Source organism: Xenopus laevis, chromosome 2S (genome assembly GCF_017654675.1).
Source record: "Xenopus laevis strain J_2021 chromosome 2S, Xenopus_laevis_v10.1, whole genome shotgun sequence".
Taxonomy (NCBI): Eukaryota; Metazoa; Chordata; class Amphibia; order Anura; family Pipidae; genus Xenopus; species Xenopus laevis.
Window position 1 is genome coordinate 42,125,054 of NC_054374.1, and position 13,450 is coordinate 42,138,503.

The window sequence follows — 13,450 nt, forward strand, 5'->3', positions numbered from 1 at the left end:
TCATATTTTACTCCACATATGACTTCACATGTTTTTCAAACCAACATGAAGTTTGTTCTCAATCTTCCCTTTCTAGTTAAAACCACTCATTAACTAGAGAAAAGTCAGAGGCTGTTTATTAATAGTACCATCAAAGAGGGGAAAACAGACATTTCTGTTTATTACATGACTATTATTTTTCATACTGTACATATGCTTATCTATGAATGGAATACAAATAACACTTTTTGAGAAAAAAAAAACAACCCGATGAATCAGCAAAAATATGTCAGTTTAAATAAAAATGTAGCTTTATCTTCAATGTATGAAATATTCCAAGTTTGTTGAGAAAAGAAACATCGTTACCACAGCAAATATTAGTATCAAGAATGGGGTCCAGCAAGAGCATTTTCTCTGTAATTAGAGAGAAAAGAGAAGGACAATAAATACTTTAAAATAATAGTGAGACGCTTTAAAGTTTAAACCTTATTAACTGTCAAACAAACACAACAGATACTATGGTTAATTCACATAGCAGTTGATAATATAATTTAAATGCGAAAAAAGAAAATAAGCACAGCAGCAAGAAGTACTGATTTTTGTCTGAGTACCAAATTACTACCATGTTCCCATGCACAGAACATTTGTGCTCGAAATCTAGCAATAGGAACAGAGTGCAGCCCTGAAAAGTGCAAGGTCTGCCTTTTACTTAAAGCACATATAAACCCCCCCCACAAAAATTTAATCACTGAAGAGCATCTTTGAAATCTCTAAATAACAAACCACTCTGGTTATTCAAAGGTTAATAGTAAGGCTACAGCATCCACTTAATCACTAAGATATCCTTCTCCTCCTCTAACCTACTCAGCCCCCTATCTCGGGAATTTCCTTTGGCTGTTGGCTTGTGAGCATGCTCAGTTCTTCTCAGCTCAGATTAATAACACACCCTCCAGTATAGCAGCCAATGAAGAGATGGCATTGCTGGTTCCCATAGAAACTCTGCTTTAGCTGTCTGTTCCTATTTTTAAATCCTAACTCCCTCTCCTGACCTCGGCTTAACTATTACGATGCTCAATCCAAGCAGGACTTGCCATAATAGTAAATTCTGCCTGTGTATGCCTGCATTCGCATGAACTTATGTGCTGTTGGCAGATATAAATGCACTGATGATGTGTCAGAGGGAAAATGGCCCCTGGGTGAAAGCTACTATTTGTTTTAGGGAAATGTAATGGTGCTGGCAAACACAGGGGATGTATGCAGTAAAAATAATCTCATTTTGGTGGGGGAGATGTGCCCAACTTATATACATGGTAGGAAAATGTAGGCTTTACATGTCCTTTAAAGGAAAACTATGCCCCCAAAATGAACACTTAAGCAACTGATATAATATTAAGTGGCATATTAAAAAATCTTACCAAACTGGAATATATATTTAAGTAGATATTGTCCTTTTACATCTCTTGTCACCATTTCCTGATGGTCTGTGTGCTGACTCAGAGATCACCTGACCAGAAATACTACAACTGTAACAGGAAGAAGTGCTGAAGCAAAAGACAGAACTCTGTCTGTTAATTGATTCATGTGCCCTAATAAGTATTGTTTGTTGGTGTGTTTGTGTGCACAGTGAGCCCTAGATCCCAGGGGGTGGCCCTTGTTTTTTTTTTAAAATGGCAATTTTCTATTTATGATTACCCAATGGCACATACTACTAAAAAAGTTAATTATTATGAAAATGGTTTATTTACACGAAGCAGGGTTTTACACATGAGCTGTTTTATGCAATATCTTTTTTTTTATAGAGACCTACATTGTTCGGAGGGTATAGTTTCCCTCTAAAGACTGCTTTAGGCATCTCTACCACCTTCTGCATAGAATCTCTTTCCTCCTGGCCAAACATATGCAGCATCAAAAAGTTCTGCAAACACTGTATTCAGAAAACCACCACAACTCTTTGCACTTGTTTGTAAGCATGAGAGTTTCACATTTAGAAACAATGTGTATTTTGCATGTTGTAACTGTACCTTGTTCTGCAATATTAAAAAAGCTCATATTCTCTGTCATACATCATTAATTTGCTGTACAAACATTTGTGTATTCCTTTAGTCTTATGCTGGCCATAAACTGGTTTATCTAGTTGTTTCAATAGTTTGCCAAACAAATCACATGGTTGAGCAGTTCTGGAAGGCTGAACAGGCTCTATATTCTTACTTTCATTCATCAGAGAAGCCATAATTTTAGGCTTTCTACATTATTCAGTATGCTGTCCACTCAGGTGCTCGGGCTATGCATGGCTATCATTACAATTGCCTAACCAACCCACCCCCACCAAAAATCTTTGAAGGAGCGCACAGCAACTAAGTCCCAGTGACCCCACCTTTGCATCCCCCCCCCCCGTTTGCTCTCATGTGCGTACCTGCTCAATGTATTGTGCACACAACATTTTCTTTAAGAGTTCCTGGAGGGTACAAAGGTACCTGCACCTGAACATGCTTTTACAATCCTGAGGCCTGTACCAATGTGCCCCATTCATTAGATGCAAGGAATTCCTGGGAATTACCACTAGATTACCATTAGATTACCACTTCCAGGGAGGTGATGCTATTTCCAGGGTTCTTTAAGAATGGTATATTAATAGCCACTACTGACTTGTGCAAAGCAAATTATCATTAACAGCGTTGGTTATTAGCACACTGGAAGTGACAACATCTCTACTCTGAAAATGTTACATGCAACACTTGCTCTCAGTAGCTTTCATGTTACTGCAGCACTTGCAAGTTGTGGTAGATGCAACCTGTTGGCAGACAACAAATTATATGCTTTCATTCTGGGAAGAATAATGCATTGTGGGTATCTGAAAATTGCGCTTGAACTGCATTCATATATGAGGCTTTCATGTCTTTTTTTGTGCTGATGCCCTGAAGATATCCAGTATTTAGTGCAACAAAACGTTTCTGTTTAGGAAATAAGAAATTCCTGCTTTTAAACAACAATTGCTGCAGAACATTTTTTGTGGCATCCCATATCCAAAACTTTTACCTTTGGTTTTTGGTTATGAGTTCCCTTAAGTGCCTCTCTGCATTGCCTTAACTTTCTTTGGCACGACTGAAACTCCTCTGTCAGTGAATCCATTTCTGTCTGTAGATATACACACTGGAAAAATATATAATAAATAATAATACATTTACAACTTGTACTACAATGTAACTAACTCTAAAAATTGAGTAACTCTGGCCACTGCTTAGTTGGTGTACATACTTTATATAACAATGTTACTTTTTGCAAGTATTTTTTCCTAACCAAAAATGTATTTAGTGACTGATTCAACAGAGAAAAAGGCTTTATGTCTTATAGTTTGCACTAAAAAGTTATTTTGTGACCAAAACCATACCACTAATTAAACAGACCTTCAACAGAAAGCATCATACAAAATTTGACACCTGTCTAATGAACAAAATTATATGTGATTCTTGGTTTCAGTAAATTGTATGCATTTACAACACTTATACCCCACACTTGGTAGTAATAGTGCATGCACCTCTTTCTCCTTTGCTGTTAGCTTCTCGGTTAGCAGCTTTACTCTGTCTCCCTGCAGTTGCTGAGTTGGCACTCTTTCAGCATTTAAGGTCCCTGGGCTATAGGTTATGGTTGGAGTTTGATTCATGGCTAAACCTTCACCTAGAATAGAAACAGCATAGAAAAACAGATTTTAGTCAGTAGTCAAGCTAGTTCAGTACCTAGAAGTGCTACCAAGAAATGCAGATCTTTACAATAATACAATATAGTACTCAAAGGGAAAATAACATTATAATAAATAAAGCATAACTATGTAGAGAGTGAGTGCCATGAGGTACAGAAGGAAGGAAGTCCCTTCCCCCTTACAGCTTACATTCCATTTGAGTGTATAACATACAGGCACAAAATAGGAGGGCACAGTGCACAAATTTGGCCAATGACCATTTTCCAAATCTGGGCAAGTAATGATACAGTGCTCTAAAATTACAGTACAGAGAAGCTCATGGATAGGACGACGAGAGATGGCAATGCGTGTGAATGTTGTGAAAAGACAATGGCCTTGAAAAGAACCGTGGCGATAGGAATTTACAGAAAGGCTTTAAAGGGGATGTAAAGGCAGAAAGATAAAATACCATTTTTACTTTCTTTAATGAAAAAAAAACCTATCTCCAAAATACTTTAATTAAAAAATGTCTACTGTTTTTATAAGAAACCTGACTGTATGCAGTGAAATTCCCCCTTCGTTTTACATGCTCTGACTGCTGTGGATAGGAAATTTTAGACGGTCCCTAACTGCTCTGCAGGGAAAGGATCATACTTTCAAACAGCAGGAGGAGCCCCCCGCCCCACCCTACTTCCCAGAATTGGAGCAGCTTTGTTTTTTTTACCCGTAGTGCAGCCAGCGACTGTGTAGAGATTCGTATCTGCAGTAGTTCGAGCAAGTAAATAAAGGGGGAATTTCACTGCATACCATCAGGTTTGTTATAGTGGGGATAGATTTCTTTTTCAGTTAATAAAGTAAAACAGATTTTATTTTTGGCTTTACATCCTCTGTTTCCAACTCCATCTGCAGGGCCAAATTTAAACAGATAAACTGGGATTCTATTTGGAGGATTATTTTGCTGCAGCCACTGGTTCTGCAGAGTTGGAGATAGTTTGTATTAAACAATACAAAAACTATAAAATCCACATTAGATTACATGACAACACAGGACCCAGTGCAGTCTGCATATTCTGATTATTAATCATTCTTGCTGTATTGGCTTCTGGCAGATATTATTTGACTTGTGCTGTTTTGATAATTTATGACAATCCCTAAGCTTAGCCTCCCAACAGCAGCCCAGATCACACTGAGCATGTGCATGTTCTTGCAAAGATGTATAACAAAGTTACAAGATGATGACCCCCTGTGGCCAACTTTGAAAGCATAAATCCTTTGTTTAATGAGGCTTCTGGTGCAGTAAGTTCATGTTTAGTATACAAAATACAGCATTTCTAGCACAAAGCTGCCATAGACACAAAGATTTGATCGTACGAATCTCTGTTTCGTACGATTTATGGGCCATGTGTGGAGTGTCCTGACATTTTTCATGCCATGGTGATCGGTCATTCGGATGGGTTAGAAAATTTCTGTCGGCTACTGATAATGTCTCTGTATGTATTGCTGATCTGACAATATCAGTGGGAGACCAGCTTTTGTCGGACATAACTTTCGTACGATTGCTGTCAGGGGCAGAACATCGTCTGATCTGTTCTTTTACTACTTTATTTGATCTGAATGGTTAGTGGCAGGTTGGAGATGGCACCGAACGATCATCCGATATGAAGGTAAATCTGCACGTCTATGGCCACCTTTATTCTATTTTAGACTTTAGTTTCCCTTTAAATGTTAGAAAAAAGAAAGGGGTGTATCTTTGAAATAATACAGAGGAAGAAGTAGCAGGTTATGGCAATAACATTAATATGATTAGAGAAGGATAGGGACTAATTTAACATTATACCAAATTTAGACACAAAGTACATATATTTTATCTAAAAAATGTTGTAGTTATACAAGTTTCATTGATGAGTGAGCAGGTTTCAAAAACAAAAAAACAAGTTAAAATGCATTTTTAAAATACTATTACTAAAGCTTAACTGGAGAAGTAGGCTAGAAATGTTGTATATTATGTTTTGGGTATAAGCCCAAGGGAACAACATCCCTTTAGCAGTAAAGATCTGTGTCTCTGAAGTTGCCACAATAGCTCCTCATCTTCTTTTCTGCTGATTCATTGCACATGTTCTGTGTTGCTGTCACTTACTGAGCTCAGGGACCAACTCACAACATACAGTACACATAGAATATAAATGTCACAATATAAGGCTGATTAGTAATTAATACAGATAATTACTACATTGTAATTGTAACACGGATAATTACTACATGGCAAGACAAAAACCAGTGCAACTAGCATCAGAATTTATTAATCAGCCTTGTAGCATCAGCTTATATTACAGGCCAACCTCATTTTCTGCTTTACAATTTGTGACAACCCCTAAGTTTAGTTTCTCAAAAGCTGCTCACAGCCCACTGAACATGTGAGTGTCACAGGCACTTTGAAATATGGTGACCCCCTGTGAAAAGTTTATCACTGCTGCTATTGAGAAGCTGAAACTTTAGGCTGGTGCAATAAATTCAGTGTATATACAATATGGTGAGAATGCTTCATTCGAAATTACTTTGCACTACTGTACTGTACTACTGCAGGCAGAGAGTCAGGGATTGAGGACCTCCCTATAAAAAAGTTTTTTTCAACTGGCATCTATATTTTTTTGTGTGTTGTGCTATCAAGAATTTTGAAGCTGAATAATATAAACATTTTGTAAGGTATCTAAATTAGCAGACCACTGTTTGAGCATAATGGACCAATGCAGACCCCAGTGACGTCCTTACTCAACAATATTATCATATTAACTGGCAGCCAGATATCAACTGAGCACGCTGTTGTTTTAGCACCATAAAGGGTCCAATAAGCTGCTGACTTGCTGTGCAAAATAAACAGCATAAAGTACAGGGAATATTAATTTCTACTTTTTCACATGTTGTGATACAAAATATCTACATTTAGTTTTAAACTAAACACACAATTAAGAGTATGACATATGCTAACACACATTCACTGGCAACTTACTTTGAAGGTCATTCATCTTTATCTCCATCTCCAGCTTTATTACTTCGGCATTTCTCAGCCTAACTAAAAGAAAAGGGACAATTAAATTTTTTTGAGTTAAATCTCTTTATGCCTTTGAAAAGTTTTTGAACATAATATTACTGATATTTTGATCATATTTCTGATCTATCTTGATTTTTATAAAATTTTTTATGCCTTGATCTGACCCCTGGAACAATGTAGCAGAGCGTCGTGGTCATAAAAATGATATATTAACTATGAATTGTGTGACCAAATCAGTCCGCGGCAAAGAAAAGTTTGTCATCTGATTAACAGACCTAGAGAACTGACTTCTGCTACACCGTTTAAGAGTCAGAACAAGAGAACAGCTGTAATAAATAAATAAATACTACTGTCAATTGCAAATACATTTACACTTGTCTATGATGTTCTGATGCATACCTTCCATTGAATCAAGCCTTTCCTTTTTTTGCTCATTGTCCTCTTGCAGTTGTTCATTCAAGGCTTCCAGTACAGTCTTTTCTCTCTCCAGACTTTGCAGTCGACTCTGAAACTGCTGCATTTGCAAATCTTTTGTCTCTATCCACTGGCAATAAATACATTAAGAACAGTAAATCACATTTTATTCCTACTAGAAGATGACACATAGGTGCTCATAAATGAGCACTGGGCAAATCGGCACCTGGACAATAACCCATGCCAACAAATCAGCGATTTGCTTTTTTGTTCCAGACAGCTGCAGGTAGAACAATGAAAGCAAACATTTAATTGGTTGCCCCTAGTAATGGGCGAATCTGACCCATTTTGCTTCACTGAAAATTCTGGAAACAGCAAATGCCTAACTAGCTCAGCTCAGCCAAAAAGGTACACAGAGTAAAGTTAATTTCTAAATAAAAACAGCTGCAATTCACTAGGTTTCACAGAAGCACAAATCACCAGGTTTCTTTTTCCACAATGCAGCGTTCATACCCAAAATTTCAACCTCAGTGCAGTAGCAAGGGGTGATGCGTCTGATCCATTTTGCAGCACCTGAGGCATTGTAGAACTGATAAAGCAATCCGTCTTTCAAGGAAGGACATGATTACATCGGGAAAATATGTTGGTTACTGTGTCCTACAGCGAAATCATTTTAGGGTCCACTAAATACAAGGAAGATCAACTGTTTTAAAACCATACTGTATACTTAAATTGCATACCACTTAGGGTTGCTTAAAAGAGCAAGTAAAGCAATTCCATGTTTAAGATGGTGTCCTAGTGTAGTGTATATTGCTTTATTTGCTACAAGCAAAGTTCTGAGTATGGATATCAACTGGTACCTGTAGTTTGCTTTGAAGTACGTACAACTCATTCTTCAGCTCGCTGTGTTTGCTTGTCAGTTCACTCCAATCCATTTTCAGCTTCTCATATTCCTCCTTCCATAAGTCACACTCTCCTGATACCACTGCTAGCGACACCTGCAACATCGGACATAAGCAGGACTGAGGCATAAAAATATTAGCAAAAAAAGTGTGGGAATAGTTTTTCAGCACAGAGAGGCTTATTTTCTACATGTATATGTGAAATTTGTGGAAAATGGAAGCAACACTATAATGTTCCATGTAAAATAGTGTTATATACATATATCACATGTGCCTACTTCTCTCTTTTACTGCCTTTCGTGTCTTACTCTAAATAGCCCCAAGCGTTCTTAAAGGAGAACTAAGGATAGAAATCATGCACATAGTGTTTTGGAGTTCTTTTAGAACCTCTGAAGAAGCCCCTAGTTACTACCCACCTTCTTTTCTTCTTCAATCCACAACACTTTCTCTAAACTGCTGTCAGTAACCTGAGCTTACGTACCAACTCACAGTATAATGGATAAACAGCTCCTAAACCAATTCTTCATCATAATTTAACAGCCCTGAAGCATCAACTTCTATGAGGCAAACCCCATTTTCTCCTTGGTGATTTGCGATGACCCCTAAGCGTGGCTTCTCATTAGCTGCCCAGGGTACACTGAAAATGGGCAAGTGTCTCTGACACTAACAGAATCCAAGAAGTGCTGCTACCTCAGGGCTCCTTGCACCTCCCGCATCATCCACAAACACTAAACATTGTGTCAGCATTGCAATATCTCTGGCACTCAGCATCAAAATGATGTCAATGCATGATTTTTAAGGTTCAAGTACACTTTGCCTCTTGACACAGCCCACTATTGGAAACATGCAGCTACCGCCACCTTCATGTAGCACAACTAACAAACTGTCCTAACAATAAATAAGTAGCAGTGATGAAGTGTTTCATAGAAAGTACTTAGTACTATATTTATATATTTATTCATTTAAGTTCATTTAAGTTAAATAATATTGTTTTTACAATAATCTGCAAATTTTGGATTTACAGTTTACAAACCTTTGTATTCTCAAGATTTTTTTCTACAGCAAGTTTATCTTCTGCTAATTTCTGAAGAGACTCTTTAGCTTTTTCTTCATACCTCTGTTTCTGTTCTTCCATCTCTAACAAGACTTTTTTCACACTTGTCTTTGAAAAATTCTGCAAAACAACACTTTTGTTATGTGTAAAATGAACTTCATGAAAAGTTCAAGGAATACTGTCATCTATTTGCAATGCACTGTAGTAATGATTCCTAAACACTATTAGGTATCCAGTGGGAGCAAAAGTTGGATGCCCATCAGATGCTGTTAAGGAATTGTCGTTACAATGTTTTACAAATAAGCTCTTCGTATTGTTACTATAGCCTTAGTAGTGAAACAAAAGTTAAGGATGCCACTTGGCTGGTATTTATTGTATCACAATGGGGACTTACAGGGTTGGACATCTTGGAAACAAAGATAATGCTTGATAGCAAACTGCAGCCCTTGTTGATGGCTCATCGTTGCTACACAAGTAATTAATCCATATTTTTGCACTACCTAAATTTGTTTATTTAGATTCAGGATGACCTTGGGGGGAAGCATGGAATGCAAAATGTTACGAGCTAAGGGCATCGTAACACAGACCCAACAAAATCATTAACTGGGGTTTTGTACAGTGGGATTTTAATTTCATATTCAACAATGACTTGAGTTAGGGCATGGTCACATGGAGCATTGGCTGGTGGTGCTCTTTGTCTGTGGCTTTTAATCAGAAGGAGAGAAGTGGATACGCGCTAATTAGCATCTCCCTGTAGCTGCACTGATATTCACAGCTTCCACCTGCGTGAGCTACACAGAGCAGAGAGTAAGAGGAGATCAGCATAAAATTAGCTGCTTTTGCATTTTCTGGCCAATAAATGCTTCAGCTATGATTGTCAGTGCAGCTACAAGGAGATGCTTAGAGCAGATCCACTTCTCTCAGCCTGGTGAACAGTTCCATGCGGCCACACCCTAACCCAAGACATTGTTGAATATGAAAATAAAAGTCCTACTGTACAAAACTCAGCTAATGATTTTATTACATGCAAATATATACATATTGTTTTTCCCCATCTGTATTAATTCTCCTGTATTAATGTAATCTGCAACTATCTTCAGAATAACATGTGGAAGGCACACTGATACATCTGAGCCCTCATTCTCATATTCTCACTACTAGGTAGACAGGAAAGTCATCATTATGCCTATCAGCAGTGACTCATGAGCAGAAAACCAAAGCATCTTTGCAACGCTGCAGTTCCAGGAAGCAGACAGGATTGTGATTGGTTAGAAAGAGGTATAAAGATCCTTAAATCGTCATATCAAAAACAAAAATTATGTGTTCGAAAATGTATCAATTTTGGCTAGCATTTTAAATAAGTTAAATATTTTTTGCTTTAAGTGCTTCTTTAAAAGATTCATTTATTGCTTGTGAACGAAACAATACTACCTGAGAATATATGAAAAGCTGTTTTTCTAGGACATCCACTTTACATTTGAGTTTGTCTTCATTAACTTGAGCCTGGAAGACATACGACACAACATCCTAATTCAAATAGCATAAATTATGTACAAAAAGAAACCCCTTTCACTATTTAAAAATCTTACTGATTACAAGCCTTTCTACACATAGATATGGTATATTTATATCTGGAACAGGCTCTGCAAATCAACAAAGGATCTCCATTTCCTAAGATACAAAGACAACAGGCTATTGCATGAAAATATATATATAACAGAAAAATATTTACATTTGGGGGTTCTGGATCTTCTAACGTTTTACTGCAAAATAAGCCACTAACAAAAACCTTATTTGAGAACACCTCCTTGGTTATTGTAGTTCTCGTGAAACAAAGATACATTTCCTGTCTGTAAGCAAGTAGAGATGCTTTTTTCCTGTACATAGCACATATATATCATAGAGGAAGCAGCAAACCACAGCAGGGCTTATGAAGCATTGCTTAAACTGGTATCTTATCTGTGAATTTCCATTCTTAGTATTACTTTACCATTTTTTTCAGGGGTTCTTTTTTTTGTTTAATTTCTGAAGCTATTAGGCACTTTCCCTTTATGGCATAGTATATATGTCAAATTTGTCTGCAATTATCCCTGTTTTTGGCTCCTTTGGTGGAGACACAAGACCAGAGTTGTTAGTTCCACAGGAGACTGATGTGGATTCCAAAGTTTTCAGATTTTCTCATGACATTTCAAATACATTTTCTTTGAATTTGTCTTGAATTCCTCATGTCAGCTTGTTATTGGGTGATTCTCAGCAGTAGCAGTGTCTTGTAATAATGACTGTATGTTTCAGTGAAGAGCTTCCTTGGTCCTTTTAAAGGAAAACTAAACCCCAAAAATTAATCTGGCTAGAAATGACATATTTTATATACTGAACTTATTGCACCAGCCTAAAGTTTCAGCTTGTCAATAGCAGCAATGATCCAGGACTTCAAACTTGTCACAGGGGGTCACCATCTTCGAAAGTGTCTGTGACACTCACATGCTCAATGGGCTCTGAACAGCTGTTGAGAAACTAAACGTAGGGGTCATCACAAATTATCAAGCCGAAAATGAGGTTGGTCTTTAATATAAGCTGATGCTACAAAGCTGAATATTACATTTTGATGCTAATTGCACTAGTTTCTGTGCTACCATGTATTAATTATCTGTATTTATTACTAATCAGCCTTATATTGTGACATTTATATTCTATGTGTACTGTATATTCTGAGTGGGTCCCTAAGCTCAGTAAGTGACAGCAGCACAAAACATGTGCAGTGAATCAGCAGGAAAGAAGATGGGGAGCTACTAGGGCATCTTTGGAGACACAGATCTTTACTGCTAAAGGGCTGTGGTTGCCTTGGGTTGGTACAAAAGCCCAGAATATAATGTACAACATTTCTAGCTACTTTAGTTAGGCTTTAGTTCCCCTTAAAAACACAATATGTTTTATCACCTACGATTTTAGTGAATTTCTCATCTCTTAATGAACGAATGCAGTACTACATGAGTATATACATTTTATATATAGTACAGAATATCCATTAGGCGTTGTCTCCTATTAAAGGGGAACTAAAACCTTCTGGCCCATAAATGTCCCAAAGTAACTGTAGTCCATTGCACAGCCAAAACGGCATAGCCACACTACCATCTTTGGCCATAATAGTGGTCCCCAAGACCCCTCCCCAATCCTGACACCGACACCTGAACTCAAATGCTAAGTGATAAAACATCCTTTTTATCTATACCAACAGTAACAATAAGGAGTGAGCAAGAACCATTTGCACTGACCGATATGGTTAATTATTGATATAGGATAGGGGCAAATGCCATTGCCACACTCGACAGGGAAAAAGTATAACCCAGGCCCGGACTGGCAATCTGTGAGTTCTGGCAAATGCCAGAGGGGCTGCTATAAGGTGCCATAGAAATTCAGTATTTAGTGGGCTGGTGGGGGCTGTTTGGGCCTCTGTGTGGGCTGGTTGGGCCTCTGTGTACCTGAAATGCCAGGGCCTATTTTAAGTCTCAGTCCGGACCTGGTATAACCTGCTATGAGAACGCCTCCCACAGATCCGCACTGGCTGTGGTGATTCACACGTGAAGAAACTTGATTGTATGTGAGGCGCCAATGAAGCAGGATGTTGGGGAAACCAAACTTGTAGTAAAAACGTAGAATCTTTATTAGTTCAGGTTAAAACACAATCTGAAACTGCGAGCAGAGGAACCATCTTAATGCGTTTCAGAAGCCATCCTGCTTCATTGGCGTCTCACATACAATCACGTTTCTTCACGTAATTATTGATATAGCACATGCTAAAATGGCAGTTTACTATTTATGAGTACCCAATGGCACATACTACTAAAAATATATTATTATGAAAATGTTTATTTACATGAAGGAATGTTTTACATATGAGTTGTTTTATGGAATACAGGTATGGGACCGGTTATCCAGAAAGGTGGAAACCCATTATCCAGAAAGCTCAGAATTACAGAAAGGATATCTCCCATAGACTCCATTTTATCCAAATAATCCAAATTTTTAAAAATTATTTAATTTTTCTCTCTAATAATAAAACAGTACCTTGTACTTGAGCCAAACTAAGATATAATTAATACTTATTGGATCAAACCCAGCCTATTGAGTTTATTTAATGTTTACATGATTTTCTAGAAGACTTAAGGTATGAAGACCCAAATTACAGAAACATAACAGGGCCCATACCTGTATATTTTTATAGAGACTAAAATTGTTCAGGGGGGGTATAGTTTTCCTTTAATTGGTTCATGTGACCTAACTTGTATGGATTGTGTGTGTGCACCGTGAATCCTAGGATCCCAGGGGGAGGCCCTTATTTTTTTAAAATGGCAGCATTCTAGTTAGGATTACCCAAT

At 37.5% G+C, this 13,450-nt stretch overlaps 1 protein-coding gene across 2 annotated transcripts in view; it reads right to left on the reverse strand.

Annotated features, from left to right (window-relative positions):
- Positions 1–94: 94 nt before the first annotated feature.
- Positions 95–13,450, reverse strand: part of traf3ip3.S (TRAF3 interacting protein 2 S homeolog) — a 35,041-nt gene continuing 21,685 nt past the window's right edge. Inside the window, exons 9-16 of one of the 2 annotated variants that reach the window (XM_018249145.2) lie at positions 10,506–10,577; positions 9,054–9,194; positions 7,979–8,116; positions 7,104–7,248; positions 6,663–6,725; positions 3,515–3,654; positions 3,016–3,129; positions 95–393 (exon numbers count right to left, since the gene is read on the reverse strand). In XM_018249145.2, coding sequence (XP_018104634.1) covers positions 298–393; positions 3,016–3,129; positions 3,515–3,654; positions 6,663–6,725; positions 7,104–7,248; positions 7,979–8,116; positions 9,054–9,194; positions 10,506–10,577 — 909 coding nt within the window. In that variant the 3' untranslated portion in view covers positions 95–297. Of the gene's footprint in view, positions 394–2,372; positions 2,931–3,015; positions 3,130–3,514; positions 3,655–6,662; positions 6,726–7,103; positions 7,249–7,978; positions 8,117–9,053; positions 9,195–10,505; positions 10,578–13,450 lie in introns of those variants that run through there. The other variant, XM_041583706.1, reaches the window with a different exon arrangement.